At 37.6% G+C, this 19,477-nt stretch overlaps 2 protein-coding genes across 2 annotated transcripts in view; both read right to left on the reverse strand.

The window, feature by feature from the left end:
- HELLS (helicase, lymphoid specific) overlaps positions 1 to 2,665 on the reverse strand; it is a 39,565-nt gene extending 36,900 nt beyond the window's left edge. Inside the window, exons 1-2 of the mRNA XM_081234344.1 lie at positions 2,508 to 2,665; positions 1,950 to 2,071 (exon numbers count right to left, since the gene is read on the reverse strand). Coding sequence (XP_081090470.1) covers positions 1,950 to 2,071; positions 2,508 to 2,538 — 153 coding nt within the window. The 5' untranslated portion in view covers positions 2,539 to 2,665. The remainder of the gene's footprint in view (positions 1 to 1,949; positions 2,072 to 2,507) is intronic.
- Positions 2,666 to 12,400: 9,735 nt separating this feature from the next.
- The window catches only part of TBC1D12 (TBC1 domain family member 12), a 90,539-nt gene continuing 83,462 nt past the window's right edge, over positions 12,401 to 19,477 (reverse strand). Inside the window, exons 10-13 of the mRNA XM_081225304.1 lie at positions 17,812 to 17,940; positions 17,439 to 17,548; positions 15,047 to 15,305; positions 12,401 to 14,272 (exon numbers count right to left, since the gene is read on the reverse strand). Of these exons, the coding sequence (XP_081081430.1) occupies positions 14,204 to 14,272; positions 15,047 to 15,305; positions 17,439 to 17,548; positions 17,812 to 17,940 (567 nt within the window). The 3' untranslated portion in view covers positions 12,401 to 14,203. The remainder of the gene's footprint in view (positions 14,273 to 15,046; positions 15,306 to 17,438; positions 17,549 to 17,811; positions 17,941 to 19,477) is intronic.

Here is a 19,477-nt window from a genome sequence, read left to right on the forward strand (position 1 = left end):
TTTTGGCCACACCGCACCGCACCGCTTGTGGGATCTTAGTTCCCCGACCAGGGAAAGAACCTGGGCCCACAGCAGTGAAAGCCTGGAGTCCTAACCACTGGACCGCCAGGGAATTCCCTGATAGACCTTTTTTAAATGTGAAAATAATCTTTCTTCACTTGAACTCATGCATTCTTGAAATGTATTCTTATTACACCTCATATCTTTCTTCAAATAGCATTTCCTTAACCAACAATCTTCATGGGTTATAAAAGTGAACTACACTACTCAAAATTAGGGTTTATCGCTTACAATCTCTGGAGTTGACTCTACTCTGGATCATGACCCAGGATTCATCCTTTACAATTCACCTTGTTACAATGGCTAGTAAGTATATTTATTTTATTTATATAATCATATATGTTAGGTAATATATTATAAAATATTCTTTTACCTTAGTTAGAAATTCAATAGACATTTACTATAGCCTACTATTTGCCAGGTGCACAGCCTACAAAAACAAAACAATGTGATGTGCCCTCAAGGAACAAAGTGAGAAAGAATCAAGTAAGTAAGGATAATACTGTCTAACAAAGTACTATAGGAATTCATAGAATGAGTAAAGGTGGTTCAAGGTTGACCTCCCAATTCTATTAAAATTTGTTAACATACTGCCTTACCGGATTATGGTTAACTACAGATCATCAGTAATAATGGAACTATTATATACTGGAGTGAAAGTATAGCAAGGTGGTTAAAAAGTGTGAATTCTGGAACCATATGGCCTACATTAAAATCTCTGTCCTGCCATTTACTAGCTGAGGGACCCCAGGCAACCTCTAGGTGCCTCAGTTTCCTCATCTGTAAAGTGGAATGAAAATAGAACCTAGTTTATAGACTATTTTAATAAAAGTAATAGTTTATACTAGTAATTAAACTAGTAAGTTTAATAATAGTAATCATAATGAGTTTAATAATGGTATCTACTTGATCCTATTGAGGATTCAATGAGTAAAATACATGTACAGCATTCAGAACAGTGACCGACTCACAATAAATGATCATGAGGTGTCAAAAATACTAACAAAAGAATCATTATTGTTGATATAAAATAGCAGAGAACTAACTAATTCATTACTTGCCTTTGGAGTGCATTATTCCCCAATTTGAGTAGTTTTGTAATTACATGGAGTTAATTCAATATTAATGTCCTCAGAGAGGTTTAGTGTTAAGGACAAGAACTCTGGAGACAGCCAAACTTGAGTTCACTAGTGTGTGACCCGACCCCCAATTGCCTCAGTTTCATCCTATGTAAATGGAGATATCAAAAGTACCTAAATAACCATAATACTGGGAGGGCTAAATAAATTATTACAAGAAAATCACTTAGTAGGCAGCACATAAGATGTAGTAGGTGTCAGTCTTCTTGCATATGCAATAATAAAGCAACAGGGTGGGACAGTACTGGAGTAAAATATACTTAAAAACTGAAGTTTTTTAAGAGGTTAAAAACTGCTTTTAGTAACCTACAAAATACTCTGTACCAGAAAACCACAAGGATAATTAACTCTTCGATGAAAAAGTACATCACATTTCAACCTAAAGGATCTTACTTAGCAATAGCCCAAGAAATGGAAAAGAAAGCAAAAAACAAGTTAATCACTTAGGTGGAAAACAGCACTGAAAGAATTCACTACCGACTTTGGAAGAATTATAATAGCTAAACAAGCAATTTGAAATGCTCACTTAAGAGAGATGAGGCCACTGTATAGACCAAGACTATATCTGATAGAAGCCTCATTCAAAGCTCATGCAAAGGTTTCTCAAAAATAGCATCGGTAAACAGAGATAAATAAGGAAACCCGTTTTAAAGTTGATGAAAAAATAATAATAAAGTTGATGAAAAACCAGACTAGTAAACTTAAGCACACAAACCACACCCCCGACGATGAACTTGATGCCTATTTTACCTTTTCTAGCATCTTCCTCTCTCTCTCTAGCCCAGCAGCTTCAAGTTGTTCTTCCTCCTCTACCATGGCTGGGGTAATCACGGCAGTCTCCGGCTGTTCAACCATATCTGGAGCTACGGACCCTAGGAGGGGACAAGGCTTTTAAATTGCAGCTTTAAAAAATGACCAGTTACTCAACTTCCGAGGAAAAAACCTTCCTCCCTTTCCCAGATGCATTTGAGGCAAACCATGAAGACCCAGGGGGACGCCAGTATCACCTCTCAGAAGACATCCTAAGACTTCACTATGTCAACAAGTTGCCTGGACCCCAGTTTACAAATGGGGATGTTCGGGAAAACGCAGCTCCCCTGTGTCAAATCTCCTATACCATGCACATACGCGCAGCTCCGGGTGTCCCCCACTCACTCCCCACAGAAAAGGTAACCCTCCTTTCCTCCTCAGTCTCTGCCCGGGGTCGCCTCTCCCCTCAAAAGCTCGGCTGCAGTCTCTCCATGCTGCTCCCGCACTCCCGCCCCGGACGCCGCCGCCCGCTCCGGGAGGCAGGTTCTCCTCACTCACCGCCGCTGCTCGCGGGGCGCTGCGCCGGCATGGCTGGACACACACTCCGGAACCGGGTGCCCTCCTCACAGCGCCTGCAACGCCGCGCGCTAAAGCCTCCCAGCCGCTTGCCGGTCCCAGTCTCCCGACCAGGTGTCCAGCCAGAGAAAAACGCGCGCTTCTCCTTCGCGGGAAAACGCCGTCATCTCGCGATACTTCGTGCTCTCCACCCCGCCCCCGAGCCCCGGTGGCGCGAGACTTGGCGAAGTTTGGTTTTCGTCAGAACCGTTTTGGGGGACTGTGAGCTTTTACGGGGGCCTCGGGTTTGGGGAAGTTGGGTTTTGCTGCAGAAGTCATCCTTAAACTAGCTGTGTGATACTGGGCGAGTCTGCCTACCGTGGAGGGCCCGGTTTCCTTACGTAATTGATGATGGTGCCGCACTATGCAGACTTCAGTAGCGCTCTTGTTTGCAAGGTACCTTCACACACCGGCTAATGTGATTAAATCCTGCCAACGGATGATCCTTTAGGTAGAAAGATGTACTGAGTATCCAGGTGAAGATGTCAGAGACAAATATTGCTAAACTTTGCCACTATCCGCAGTTCACATTTTGCGTGAAAATTCCCCGAAATGACCCAGAAGAGGGCTCTTTTTGTGGCTGGGATAGGAGAGAGAAATAAGAAGATTATGGTAGAGTTCTTGTTGAAAAGTTGTATAAAGAATAAGGGAGAACTTAATGCAGTGATAAGCCTACCGGAGTGGCCAGCAGAAAAGACGTAAGGTTCAGGAATTCAATAGACCAGTTATTAGAGAAGGCACCTGAAGGGAGGAGCTGGGCTTTTCTGTCCCTTGGTTTTCACTTCAGCCTTCAGTCCTTCCTTTTCTTACCTGCAGTCCCTTTTAACAAGTTCTTTTGCTACCCCTCGCCCCAACCTCAGAATTTATGGTATACCTGCCATGTAACTACCTGTTTCCTCCATTTCTGACTCCAACAACTTTAATTATTTGTAATTGTACAAAATTTAAGGGTTTACAATGCATGTCACGTCCCTCATAACCATCTTCAGCAACCTTCATAACACTGAGATTAGCAGATTGTTTTTATCCCTACGTTATAGGTGAGAAAACTGATGCTTACAGAGGATAAATTAACTTGCCCAGAAGCCTACAGTCACTTTGTGATAAAACAGTAGCCAAACCCAGGTCTTTCGAAAACTAGTTCAGTATTAAGATAAATTATAACCTCCATTAGTAATTATTCTTAAATCATACCTCTTTCTTATCAAAGACAATAGCTATCAGTCAGTCTCACGCTACTAAGATTTCTGACCTTCACCAAACTAACTCCGAAATTTCTTGCCCCGACTTCTGAAACACTGCTTTTTACAGGGGTTTCCCCTAATGTACTGAAAATCTTTTCTTGTTCCCTCTTTTGAACTCAATTGTGGCCCACCTCCCCAATCTTTCCTCCGTCTGTTTTTTCTCTATATACTTTGTTCCATGCAGTATCTGCTCTACAGACTTCAATGATCAACTCGAGGCCAACAACTTCCCTTCTGATTCCTCAGAGATCAAATGGGGAAGATTTATCCAAACACACGTGGGATGGAATTCAAGGCAATTTCATCTCATTCTCAAAGGACAGGAATCTCATCTAACATCTTAGCCCCACACTTGACACGAGTTGCACTGGGTGTTTCCGGACACGTTTGCCACTGTGCAGACCTCAAGAGTGGCTATGAAAAGTTTTGTTCATTCACTTTAAGGGTATACATTTAAATGTCATCTGGGTACCTGTAACTTTTCTAGGTGCTGTACAGCAATGAACCAGGCAAACAGGATTCCTTTTGATATGGAACTCACCTTCCAGGAGTTGAGACAAATACGTACGTGTGAGAAATTCTCTGCAAAATGTTAGAATAGAGTGGTGTGAGAGTAACTGGGTAGTTACTTTAGACCCTGGGTAATCAGGTACCTGAGGAAGTGACAGACTGAGAACCAAATGTCAAGCAGCCAGCTAGCCCAGGGGAAGAATGGGCCAAGCAGAAGCTACAGCTAGGGCAAAGAGAATAAGGCAGGAGTAAGCTTGGGTATGTTTGAGTATCAGAAGAAGACCAGTATGATTGAAGCAGAGTCGACAAGAGGGTGTGGCACAAAAAATCAGAGGTAGACTGTCCAGATGAGCCACAAAATGCCGTCTTCTTCTAGAGTTCTTAATGGCTTCACCATCCACCCAATCAAAGAAGTGAAACAAAACAGTCAAAAAACAAAACCAGTGCTCCCTCTTGCTTATATGGCCCCATTTCCTGCCTACCTCACAAAGTAAACAATAGCTACAAGACAGAACTCCCCTTCCAGATTCCCAACACCAAACTTACAAACCTACCTGCATCTGACACCTTTTCCACTTTCTCTCATGATATGCTCTGGATCCATCTCCCTGCAGCCTATTCAGGAATCTTAGATTATACATTACCCCCATTCACTCTTTATTTCTTAAACCTCTACTGAATATTTTCCATTAGTACTTAAATACTTGAACACACACCAAAGTAACTAAGGAAATCAGTGACTACACATGGTCAAATTTAATGGACATCTCTCAGTCCTCATCTCAACCTCATTGACACCTGACACCATTGATCACTTCTTTATGGAAACACATTTGGCCCTTGTTTTTTCTGACCCCCACACTGTCCTGATATTCCTGTTTCTGACGTCTACTAGTTCATTCTCCTCTCCCCAATCTCTAAGTGTTGAACTTTCTGAGTGAACCGGAAATGACCTGAGTTTCTAACTAATTGTATAATCTAATAAAAATCTTCTAAATGAAAGGTAAGTTCACTAGGAATCGTCCAAAATAAAAACAATCTGTTCATCCATATCTATCATGTGTAGTGCCAAGCGCTATTTTGGGCACTAGGAATTCGGAGGTAATAAAAGACAAGACAATCTTTCTGAACTCAGAGTTTACGTTGTAGTGGAAACGATAGACAACTATATAAAATAATGTTAGCTAGTGGTAAGTAATAGATAACTATAAAGAAATATGAAGTAGGGTAAGGTCATGATACTGACAGAGGATGGGTAGAGAACAGTCCGACTCTGAGTAAACTGACATTAAGTAGAGACCTAAATGAGAAGATAATATAAACCATACGAAGACTTAGGCAAAGAATATTTCCAAAGGAAAAGCAAGAGTAAAAGCCCTTAGGTAGATAGGAAATTGGGAGATTGAGAAATTAGATCCACAGTGAACTTAATAAGGTTGAGTGGCAGTTGAAATTGTAGAGATAGCAGAGACTAGAATAAATAGGAACTTGTAATAAAAATTTGGATTTTTATTATGAGGAATGTCACTAGAGGGTCCTGAGTAAGGAATAATAGGATTTGATTCACATGTCTAAAAGATCATAAAACATGCAGTCTAATTAAAAGTGTGATGAGAATTGTTTACTTTTTCAAGGGCTCACGTAAGTGGCTTTAAAAATCAAATCAGAAGAACTATTACCACTAAGTTATGACAAATTTACTGCATACACAATTTATTTAAAATCACTTGGTATAAATTAAGAATAAAACAAACCCTATCATTCAAACACTTTCCAATTTATTTTCACACTTTCAAGCCCAAACACAGGCATTCAAAGCATTTTACAATCTACAAAAGTTTTAATCAAGTTAATACTTCCCTTTCAAAGTTTTTTAAGAATATAGAAGCTAAAATTAAAAGCCTTGGGATTTATTTGATAATCAGAATACATCATGTACTTACAATATTGATTATCAATACTGCTTAGACCAAAAACATTTGAGGCTTCATTTTCTGCTTTTATAATACCATTTTGTATAGTGTTGTACATGAAGATGAAAAATGAGAACATATATACCCCATTGTTATCAATTTTATATACTCCTTCATGTCTATATTATCATATACACTTTTATTACAAAAATGATTTTTCCAAATATATTGCAATAGTACATGTCATTTTACCTTAAATAAAATAATGGAAGTGGGCTTCCCTGGTGGCGCAGTGGTTGAGAGTCCGCCAGCCGATGCAGGGAACACGGGTTCGTGCCCCGGTCTGGGAAGATCCCACATGCCGCGGAGCGGCTGGGCCCGTGAGCCACGGCCGCTGATCCTGCGTGTCCGGAGCCCGTGCTCCACAACGGGAGAGGCCACGACAGTGAGAGGCCCGCGTACAGCAAAAAAAAAAATAAAATAAAATAAAAAAATAATGGAAGTACTGTTTATTTAAACGTTCAAAAAATGAAGCACTTTAAAAAATTATTTATTTATTTTTGGTTGGGTCTTCGTTGAGCACGTGGGCTTTCTCTAGTTGCGGCGAGCGGGGACTACTCTTTGTTGCAGTGCGTGGGCTTCTCATTGCGGTGGCTTCTCTTGTTGCGGAGCACGGGCTCTAGGTGTGCGGGCTTCAGCAGTGTGGAACGTGGGCTCAGTAGTTGTGACTCGCAGGCTCTAGAGCACAGGCTGAGTAGTTGTGGCACACGGGCTTAGTTGCTCCGTGGCATGTGGGATCTTCCCGGACCAGGGCTCGAACGTGTGTCCCCTGCATTGGCAGGCAGATTCCTAACCACTGTGCCACCAGGGAAGCCCCCAATGCCATTTTTTGTAAAGTCAAATTTCCTTCTTGGAGTATTTTAGAAAATAAACCCAACTCACATAATAAAATGCACAAAGTAAAACCTCAATTGGAACCAAGAGAAGATCAATATGAATGATAGAATGTTTATAAAGAAATGCGGTTTTGCTAACTTCCCAAGCCTTGTAACTTTATGTAGCCTATCAAAATATTGAGGCAGTGCTTAGCACATAATCAGGGCTTACCGAGTGTTCCTGCATTCATTCAAAGTACCAAGTAGCTCACTTCTGCAATTAAAGTTAGTAAATAAGCAATATGTTTTTTATTGAAGTATAGTTGATTTACAGTGTTGTATTAGTTTCAGATGTACAACAAAATGATTCAGTTATACATATATATGTATATATATATATATATTTTCAGATTCTTTTCCATTATAGATTATTGTATATCTGTTAATCCCAAACTCCTAATTTATCCTCCCCCCTTCCCCCTTTGGTAACCATGTTTGTTTTCTATGTCTGTGAGTCTATTTCTGTTTTGTAAATAAGTTCATTTGTATCACTTTTTTTAGATTCCACATATAAGTGATATTATTTATCTTTCTCTTTCTGATTTATTTCACTTAGTATGATAATCTCTAGGTCCATCCATGTTGCTACAAATGGTATTATTTCATTCTTTTTTATGGCTGAGTAATATTCCATTGTATACACATTCCACATCTTCTTTATCCATTCATCTGTCAATGGACATTTAGGTTACTTCCATGTCTTGGCCATTGTAAATAGTGCTGCTATGAACATTAGAGTGCATGTATCTTTTCAAATTAGAGTTTTCATCTTTTCTGAATATATGCCTAGGAGTGGGATTGCTGGATCACATGGTAATTCTATTTTTAGCTTTTTAAGGAACCTCCACACTGTTCTCCATAGCAGTTGTATCAATTTACATTCCCACCAACAGTGTAGGAGGGTTCCCTCTTCTCCACACCTCCTCCAGCATTTATTATTTGTAGACTTTTTGATGATGGCCATACACACCTCATTGTAGTTTTTTTTTTTTTTTTTTTTTTTTTTTTTTTTTTTTTGCGGTACGCGGGCCTCTCACTGCTGTGGCCTCTCCCGTTGCGGAGCACAGGCTCCGGACACACAGGCTCCGCGGCCATGGCTCGCGGGTCCAGCCGCTGCGCGGCATGTGGGATCTTCCGGGATAGGGGCACGAACCCGTGTCCCCTGCATCGGCAGGCGGACTCTCAACCACTGCGCCACCAGGGAAGCCCCTCATTGTAGTTTTGATTTGCATTTCTAGCAAACAATATTTTTAAAGGGCAAGGCTATCTTCTCTCTCTGAAGTGGCTAATTTCCCTGAAATTAAAAAAAAATTTTTTTAATCTTTAAAAAAAATTATTTAATTTTCATTTTTACATGTTGTAAAACAGCGAAGTCCAAATTAATGGTCTTACCACTGTAGGGAAGCAAAATTTGTCACCCCAAAATGTGTCTCTTTGGCATGAGGATTAATTTAGCCTGATTATTTTTAAGAAACAGAAGACTCAGGAAGTTTTTCTTGTTACTGACCCCTTTACTGCCAAAAAGAATTTTGACAGAGGGCCTGTTCTGGAATAGAGCTAAGAATATGGGCTAGGTGAGGTGGGGAACACTCGGCAGGGCCTAGAGATCAGAGTCCACTCAGGGTACTGCAAGGCCCAGCAAACATTTGTTTACCAAACATTTGCTTTTCATCTCCACATGCATTGCCTCCCCCTTTGAAGTCTCAAACCACTACCCCCAACATCCTCTTTTGTTTTCAGCTGAAGACAGTATTTAAGGTGAGGGTTTCAGTCATTTTGGTGAGTTACTCAGTTTTCCTGGTTCTCTCCCACAATACATGTTATTAAACTCTTGTCTTCTCCTGTTAATCTGTTAATGTGTCTCATGTCAATTTAATTCTTAAATCTGCCAGAAAAACTTAGAAAGGTAGAGGAAAATTTCTTCCTCCCTGACGCTACATTTGGAAATTCACATTTTCGACAAAATCAAAATAATATGAATTCAATACAAAAATCACTTCCCCCACCCAGAGGTGAGACTTTGTTTTCTGACACTATATATGTCAGATAAACTATAAAACAATTGTGGCAAATTAAAATCTGATTTTCCATTGCTACCTCACATGATTTTTTCCTCTTTTTATACCAATCTCTGCTGTCTGAATATGCGCATGAAATACAAAATAATTTTACCTTATCCAAACAAAAACAGGAAATGAAAAATCATAATAAACCATATGGCATTTTAAGACAAATTATTCCATGATTATATGCTTTAGTATTATACCCTCCAACAATGTATACTCTAAAAAATTGACTGTTCTAGATAAAAATAGCCTTAGTTCCTAAGCTACAATGAAAGCTGTTATCCTAAAGTCAGAGGCTTTGAAAATCCCAATGCCCTTTTGCCAATGTTACCTAACTTTTGTAGTCAAAAAATATACTCAAACCAAATCTGTTGCGTTTCTTTACAATAACAATGAAATATCAGAAAGGGAAAGTAAACAAAAAATCCCTTTTAAAATCTCATCAAATAAATAAAATACTTAGGAATAAACCTGACCAAGGAGGTGAAAGACTTATATGCTGAGAACTATAAAACATTGATAAAGGAAACTGAATATGATCAAAGAAATGGAAAGATATCCCATGCTCTTGGACTGGAAGAATTCATATGGTTAAAATGGCCATACTACCCAAAGCAATCTACAGTTTTAATGAGATCCCTATCAAATTACCCATGATATTTTTCACAGAACGAGAACAAATAATCCTAAAATTTATATGGAACCATAAAAGACACAGAATTGCCAAAGCAATCCTGAGGAAAAAGAACAAAGCTGGAGGCAAAGTCCCAGACTTCAGACAATACTACTAACTACAGTAATCAAAACAGCATGGTATTGGCACAAAAACAGACACATGGATCGATGGAACAGAATAGAGAGCCCAGAAATAAACCCATACAACTATGGTCAATTAATCTTTGACAAAGGAAGCAAGAATATACAATGGAGAAAAGAGTCTCTTCAACAAGTGGCATTGGGAAAGCTGGACAGCCGCATGCAAATCAATGAAGTTAAAACACACCCTCACACCATACACAAAAATAAACTCAAAATACCTTGAATACTTAAATATAAGACATGATACCATAAAACTACTAGAAGAGAATATAAGCAAAACATTCTCTGACATAAATGGTACCAATGTTTTCTTAGGTCAGTCTCCCAAAGCACTAGAAATAAAAGCAAAAATAAACAAATGGGACCTAATCAAAACTTATAAGCTTTAGCACAGCAAAGGAAACCATTACCAAAAGAAAAAGACAACCTACAGACTGGGAGAAGATATCTGCAAATGATTCGACCTACAAGGGCTTAATTTCCAAAATATACAAACATCTCATACAACTCAATAACAAAAAAACAAGCAACCAAACCGAAAAATGGGCAGAAAATCTAAAGAGACATTTCTCCAAAGAAGACATACAGATGGCCAAAAGGCACATGAAAAGATGCTCAACATCACTAATCATTAGAGAAATGCAAATCAAAACTACAATGAGGTATCACCTCACACCAGTCAGAATGGCCATCATCATCAAAAAGTCTACAAATAGGGCTTCCCTGGTGGCGCAGTAGTTGAGAGTCCGCCTGCCGACGCAGGGGACATGGGTTCGTGCCCCGGTCCGGGAAGATCCCACATGCCGTGGAGCGGCTAGGCCCGTGAGCCATGGCCGCTGAGCCTGCACGTCCGGAGCCTGTGCTCCGCAATGGCAGAGGCCACAACAGTGAGAGGCCCGCGTACCGCAAAAAAAAAAAAAAGTCTACAAATAGGGGACTTCCCTGGCAGTCCAGTGGTTAAGAATCTGCACTTCCACTGCAGGGGAAACGGGTTCAATCCCTGGTGGGGAACTAAGATCCCACATGCCACACGGTGTGGCCAAAAAAAAAAGTCTACAAATAATAAATGCTGGAGAGGGTGTGGAGAAAAGGGAACCCTCCTACACTGTTGGTGGGTATGTAAATTGGTACAGCCACTATGGAGAACAGTATGGAGGTGCCTTAAAAAACTAAAAACAGAGTTACCAAATGATCCGGCAATCACACTCCTGGACACAGATCTGGAGAAAACTCTAATTTGAAAAGATACATGCACCCCAATGTTCATAGCAGCACTATTCACAATAGCCAAGACATGGAAGCAACCTAAATGTCCCTCAACATGTGAGTGGATAAAGATGTGGTATATATACACAGTGGAATACTACTCAGACATAAAAAGAATGAAATAATGCCATTTGCAGCAACATGGATGGACCTAGAAATTATCATATTAAGTGAAGTCAGAGAAAGACAAATACTATATGATACCACCTATATGTGGAATCTAAAATACGACACAAATGAACTTATTTACAAAACAGAAACAGACTCACAGACATAGAGAACAGACGTGTGGTTACCAAAGAGGAAAAGCCAGGGGGTGGGGGTGGGGGAATAAATTAAGAGTTTGGGATTAGCAGAAATAAACTACTATATATAAAACAGATAAACAACAAGGACCTGCTATATAGCATAGGGAACTATATTCAGTATCTGTAACAAGCCATAATGGAAAAGAATATGAAAAAAATATATATATGTGTATGTATGTATAGCTGAATTGAATCACCTTGCTCTACACCAGAAACTAACAAACACTGTAAATCAACTATACTTCAATTAAAAAAAAATATATGTATATACTCAAACCAACAACATTATATGAAGGTCATCACTGCAAAAGAAATCAGCAAAAACTATGACTATGTTCTCTGACTTTAGAAAACTATGCTAATTGCTGGAGTCTTCCAGTAGCATTTAAATAATACAATGTAGACCTGTGCTAAAAGGACAGTGAAGTGAGAAATACTGATTAAGTAGACAAATAAAACACCATATTAAATTTCACATTATCTTGAGGCTTTTAGGAAAGTTATTTTTTAATTGAAAATATACTTTAACCAAAAAAACTGTCATACAACTGACCATGCAAATAATGAGTAACTCCATACTGCCTGTATAAGAGGTTCAAGGGAAAAGACAGTAACAATATTTTAGCTGCCAGTACTGTCAGTCTCAAGAGGCTAAAGGCCCAGTGCATCCCAGGAAGAGAAATTTGGCAAAAAAGTTTATCCCCTTTTTATCTCCACATGTAGTTAAATATCCCCAAAATAATGAAGACTCATTTCAAGTAATTACTCTGCTTACGAGTTTTATTTACACAGTAATTGTTAATAGTGGTTTTTAATAAATTCCTTGTATTTACATTTTATATACACATTTATATTTGAAAGGTAAAGAAACTGTACAATAATAAAAATGAGAAAAAGAAATACAGTAACTTAGGTCCAACTCTGGAAACAAATACACAAAAGTAAGATTAAGTTTAGGCAGGTAGTATAACCTCAATGAGATTACTGCCAGGGGTTACATTCCCCTATCAGGGCCACCAATACCAAGGAAGTAGTTACCAGAATTAAAATGTCATTCTAAAACCTATTAAGACCCTGGGTACTCCCTCAATATTTTATTACACTACTAGTTTCCACTAAGCAAGCTCCTAGGAGAAGAGTTAACTTCTGAGGGTTCCATTAGTGGTCTCTAGGCTAGAATGACCCATGGGGTAAAAATACATAGGTACCGTCTGGTCCCATACTCCTAAAGAGGCAGGTGCTACACTAACAAGGTTCTCAGACTTGTTAGTTTGAAGACTATATACCACTAACAGAAATAGTGTGCTTAAGTGTTGTTTCAAACCAAATTGCAACATAAAAGCACACTATAAATCTAATTATTAACCAAATACCATTTTATATAGATATCACTCATGATATTCAAGTGATTTATTTTAGGTTTAAGAATTAAACATATTATAATAAATTTAATATCAATTTACCAATAATTAATCATTCCTTTGTCCTAATATCATCAAAGTTACTAATTAGAAAAAAATTAATTTTACCTTTTACTCTTATTTCCTTTGATTAGAAAATTATACACAGTGTTTTACAAGTCATGGACTTGGCTACATATTAAGATTTCCAATTTCAAACTGGAATTAACAGATTTTGTTTCTACAGTGAAAGAATTTTAACTAACAAAATTTAAAGTCTCGCCAAGTAGAATTCTAATTAAGAACTCTCAAAATTCATTACTTTTTACTCTTACCAGTGAAAAACCTCATTTATATTTATGGACTTACTCCCCCCAAAAAGCTTTCAGTCCATTAAAGTGCAAAGAAATTTCCTTCTACCAGTTAGCTTTCTTAAATCACTAGATGAACAATTTCTTAGACTAGAAACAGAGAGGCTAAAATGCTCTGAGTGATAGGAATTCCTTGAGGAAATTAAACAATTTCCTTTCAAAAACAAATAGACATGATACTGTGGAAAAACACCTACACAAATGCTAAACAATCTCCTACCGATATTTCCAGTTCCCAGATAACCTAAATTTGCCCCAACCTGTGAGTGAAGATAAACAACTTCAGTGACGTAAATAATTTACAGTCAACGTTGCTTATTATTGGTCTATAATATCTTCAAAAGTGTGGAACTGGAGATAATATCTATATTAAGGTGTTTATTTCAAATAGTATTTTGGAAGTTAAAGTAGTATTTAACAATCCTTTTCTGACCTCCAAAGTGCTAATTGTTATGCTCCTCCTTTATGCTAATTGTTAAAAAAGAAAAGATGTAAAAATTTGAACTATCTCCAAAGCTGTTAAAAAAATTTATTGCATTAAACTGTTCACTCCAAATTACGGAGTATCAACTAGCCATTTAAACTTTTTTCTTTGTAAAATGGCTCTCCCTATAAAATACTTTTTTATTAATACTGTCAATAGGTACTCATTTACTTCAGCCATGGAATTCAAAATCAGTGGTTTTCCAAGTCTTGATTCTTTTAGCTTTCTTCAACATTTTCTTCGATGCTTTTTATATAGGAAACAAAATACTTTTATCAAAAACATTTTTTTAAATATTGCAATTAGTCTGTTAATTTTGAAGATTAGCTTTTCAGAGCTGGACTATTATTCTTGTCTCCTTCTTTAATATCCTTCATCACAGATGCAAAGACCTGGAAATTATATAAAGTAAACATTAATCCTCAAAAAAACTACCATGCAGATTAAAGAGATTTTAAAAACTATAGTTTATTAACATGAAAAAGCTTTAGTATACATAACTCTGTCCCCTGAAAGACTGCCATTCTCAAATCCTCTTGTTTGTTTCAACCCAATTTTATGATATATAGTTAGATTACAGTTTTCATCACTTGCCAAATATTATAAAATTACTGTTAGGTAACAAAACATCCTCTGGACCAATATTCTTATATTTTCATTTTCATAAGCAATAAAACTTGAGAGCTTATAATGCCTACTGGCTATCATTCATGTAGCAAGTGTTAACACTATTTTTTATGTCATTTAACTTTCGACTGCCAATATATCTGCTTCCCTAATAAGACTAAGCATCTAAAAAGTCAGGATCATACATTACATTCTTTTTATTGCAAACCCTTAGTACACATCAGGTATTTAAAACAATTGTTGTCTATCTGAAATACCAAGGTAATTATACAATTGCCCTGGCAAATACATGACTATTGTAGGCTGTACTTCACTAAACTCATAAAATATTACTGGACTTACATAAAAATAAAGCCATAAGTCTGGAGAGGTGAAAGCAGAGCAATTCGTTGGTGTTTTTTTTCAAAGTCAAAAATTATTTTTGTAAGTTTTTAAAAAATTTAAGCACTAACATTTGAGAAATACATGACTTTTTTTTTTTTTTACAAGAAATAAACTGTTTTTATACATCTATTACAAGTAGGAAAATGTCACTCTACCTGAGTCCATTTTTTGGTACTATTCTGCATCTGAATGGCTGCAATACAGGTGAACAGCTTTTCTGATGTGATATCTTCTGGCAATTTAGTTAGAAACTGTGCTATATGAATAAAGTCCATCTGTAGGAGAATATCTTCATATAATCGGAGGATTCCTAATCCAGTCCTAAATAAAAATTCCTCCCCATCTCTGCAAAATACATCCCAGACTCGACAGGCCAGATCAAGTGGTAGTGATTTGCTATATAGTGTGAAGATCCTAAAATTAGGGGGAAAAAGTCATTGGAATTTTTCATTCATTTATTCATTCACTCATTAAGTATCTCTATATAAAAAGAACAGTGCTTAATTAGGGTGAAAAAGGCAAATAAGATATGGCTCCTTCCCTCAAAGAACGTGAGTAGTTGGAAATGAAGTAAGAAATAACAAAAGTATGTGAATTTACAACCTTACGTCAAGATATGGCCTAATACAAACTAGAGTGGCAGAATAACCTCAAGGTTAAGGGTATGGGCTCTGAAATCAGAATACCTGAGTTTGAATCTTAGATTTGCAACTTATTGGTTGTGTTACCTTGAGTAAGATACTCATCCTTGCTGTGCCTCAGTTTCCTCATTAGTAAACAAAATAAAATTACCTCTCAGAATTGTTTTGAAAGTTAAAGGAGTTAATAAATGTAAAGTATTTAGAATAGTGCCAGGCACATAAGAAATGCTCAATAAAAGTTACTTCTTATTACTGTATGAGGAAACCAAGTATCATCTTTTAGTAACCTAAATACAAAACCATAAAGTCTGACTTTCCTCTTTTCTCTTTCCACAAACATCCACTGTTTTGTTTTCCTTTCACCAAACTTTACTTACTACTTCTTCTGGAGCATGTATACCCTCCAGTAGAATCACCAAAATGGTTTTTCACATCCTTTCTGATAATGTTTGATCAAGTAAGTCTTTATCCAGTGGTACTCTGGGGTAGCACTCTGGTTGAGGAAGTAGGGAGAGCAGGTGCTAGAGAACTTCTCTTGATGTTGCCTTGGCAAAGAAGGTACACATTTTTACACAGACTGTGTTTATCTGAGGTACTGCTGATGAAACGTGTGTGAACAAGGGAACTAAAGGCTCTCCCACTAAAAAATGAAAAAAATTCCCTTTAGCACTGCCACTCATTTATTCCTCTTTTTTCTTGCACCACTGATCCTGGGATTCGTATGTTATAAGCTCAACAGAGGCAGTGAAACAAAAATCCGTGTCTACTTCTTAAGTTATAAACACATATTTAATTACATAACAAAAAACATACTCTTGGTAGTACAGAGAATACTAATTCACTGTTCAAAATGAGAAAGGGTACCAGTAGTGCCTAGGGAGTTTCTAGTATACAGTACTCACTTAGTATTAATTCCATCCTTCTCCCTTTATCAATTGTGATCCTGCTTTGCCTCATGTTCACAGTCCTTAAGAGGGACAGTTGAGGAGTTTTTTCCCCCCTTCTTTTACAGATTTACAGATTTGATCTTGGTTCCTTAGGTCCCATATTATAAAACCCTCTCCCCATGATCTTGGGTCCTACTCAAAGGAATTCTAATGTTCCTAATGGGAATGGAAGAGAATACACTGAAAAATAACTTAGTTTTTTTTAAAGCCTAAATAAAAGAAACCTCAAACAACTGGAAAGATACTTGATCAATGTCATTATTAATTTATTTTTCCATACTAAAACAATATCATTTATATGAAACCCACTGATGTTTAATGATTAGGATTTAAGGTTTAAATATTTCACATGTACTCCTAACAGTCTACCTTATAATCAACTGCTCCATCTCTTGGGCAAAGTCCACCCCCCTTCTCTATAATCGATTTTACTGCTCACCAGAGTCCTAGGCAAAATTTCCAAGTTAAAACCGAAGAGCTAGAATTGTAAAGTTGAAAAAAGACATTAGCACCTAAATAAGGCATCATTATTCGGTCAGAAGGCTGGATAAGGCCTTGGAAAAAAACAAAGCCCTCCATAAAGAAACACTATCATAACTATCATAAGCCCTTGGTGTTAAGAACATTAAAGGAACAGCAACTAACTCTTTCTGAGAGCTTACTATGTACCAGGCATTGAATGAGATAATCCATGCAAAACACTCTCACTACAACTCAGGATATAGATATTATTATTCCCATTTTATAGTTAGGAAACTGAAACACAAACTAAGGGATTCTGATTTCAACCCAGAGTCCATGCTCTTAATCAAATGCCTCCCCACAAAAATGTGAGTGTTTCTCTACATGTAAGCGAAGAGCTTTTTATATGTATGGTACTGTGCATGAAATTTACTCTAGGCAAAAAGTTACACTTTGTGTCCTTTTAATAATTATATTTTACATATGTTATGACTTACCAGTCTATCAAGTATATGTCTGGTGTAAGACTGTAAGATTTGAAATGAAGAAACAGTTTGGAGAGATTTTCTTCAAAAAATACTTCAAACGTTGCAAAATATCTCAACATCTAAAGATAGAAATTTCAACAAAATTATTTAAGAGTATACTCTAGAAACAGAGAAAATAAATCCTTAATAGTAATAGAAAATCTTGCTTAACACCTCTGAGTCTTTTCATCAAGCATTCATAAAAGTATAATAATTCAATGAAAAGCTTATTTTAGATCAGATTATCTTAGTCTTCTAATTACTGTTTTTCACTCTAAAAGGGCATTCAGACTATAGAAACTGACAGTCGAAGAAAAACACAATTCATTCCAAATGTCCATACCATGCTGTGATCCACACGAAAAAAGGCTAACTGGCATGGTTTATTCAGGAGATTTGCAAATGCAATGAAGGCATCTGCCTCTTCCAAGTTGAGAATGAGAACTGCTGCTATGAAGGACATCCCTTGGACCTTCAAAGGGAAAAGAAATTAATCAAAATGTGCTTACAATAATAATTCTATACAGTTTATTTTATTGTATTCCTGAAAAATTACAAAGTGACATTACAAAGTAGAATTAACCAAGTTTTTAAATTTCTTTTTATTTTCCAACAAAGGTAAATATAGAGAACGACTAAAAATTATGAAATCTCCCTAATTTTACTTTTCTTTCTGGCACATGTGGTTTAAAAAGTGTTAGGGAAAATTTTGGAAAAAAAGAAAAAATATCAGCTTTTACTTGCTACAAAAGTCTATCTCAGTTTTCAACCTAGTTTTTTTTTTTTGGCTGTGCTGGGTCTTTGTTTCCGTGCGAGGGCTTTCTCTAGTTGCGGCGAGCAGGGGCCACTCTTCATCGCGGTGCGCGGGCCTCTTACTGTCGCGGCCTCTCTTGTTGCGGAGCACAAGCTCCAGACGCGCAGGGTCAGTAGTTGTGGCTCACGGGCCCAGTTGCTCCGCGGCATGTGGGATCTTCCCAGACCAGGGCTCGAGCCCGTGTCCCCTGCATTAGCAGGCAGATAGATTCTCAACCACTGCGCCATCAGGGAAGCCCCCTCTACCTAGTTTTCATTTTCTCTCAGTCTGAAGTATTTCAGAGTATAAACTCACAAAATTTAATGAAAATTAGGTGACTGTCTTTATTGTTATAACACATCTGTCTGAGGTAGAAAGTGAAGAACTAGGAACAAAAGAGATCTATGAGAAGTGCCGCTGAAATTCCAAGAAAGAAGAGGCTGTGGGGGTTAGGATAGTGAGGTTGGATTCCCGGAAGAGCAGCTGGAAAAATGAGGAAAAACCATTCTAAGATGGAAGAGGCACGTCAGCAGAGACATAGGGCCAGCACAGTTGGAACAAACGATTTATAATGGGATTAATGGGAAAAATTAGAAAAAGTAGGATTTATTTACAAATTATGAAAGGTCTTCAGTAAAAGGCTAAGCTATACAGATGTTTGCTTGTGAGTTATGAGCAGCTATTGCACATTTTTAGCAGATAAGTAATTGGGAACTGCTGTTGTAAAAATATTCATTCTTTCATTAAAAAAACAGTTTACAGGGCTTCCCTGGTGGCACAGTGGTTGAGAGTCTGCCTGCCGATGCAGAGGACACGGGTTTGTGCCCCAGTCCGGGAAGATCCCACATGCCGCGGAGCGGCTGGGCCCGTGGGCCATGGCCGCTGAGCCTGCGCGTCCGGAGCCTATGCTCTGCAACTGGAGAGGCCACAACAGTGAGAGGCCTGCGTACCGCAAAAAAAAAAAAAAAAAAAAGTTTACAGAGCACTTCTGGTAGAGATTTGTATAACAGACTTACACAGAGAGACCAGGAGAACAAATATAAGAGCAATACAGATTGGTGTCCTTGGTTATTTTAAGTATAACTGGAATGTGAACCATTACCAAATTTTTACAAGATACACTGAAGAAATTCCACAAATAAAACTTCTGTGTGATTTACTTATAGATTAAGTATGTATTATTCATTAATGCAGTTAAAAACCTATTTTATCAAAC

The sequence above is a fragment of the Mesoplodon bidens genome, assembly GCF_964165515.1.
Source record: "Mesoplodon bidens genome assembly, chromosome: 1".
Taxonomy (NCBI): Eukaryota; Metazoa; Chordata; class Mammalia; order Artiodactyla; family Ziphiidae; genus Mesoplodon; species Mesoplodon bidens.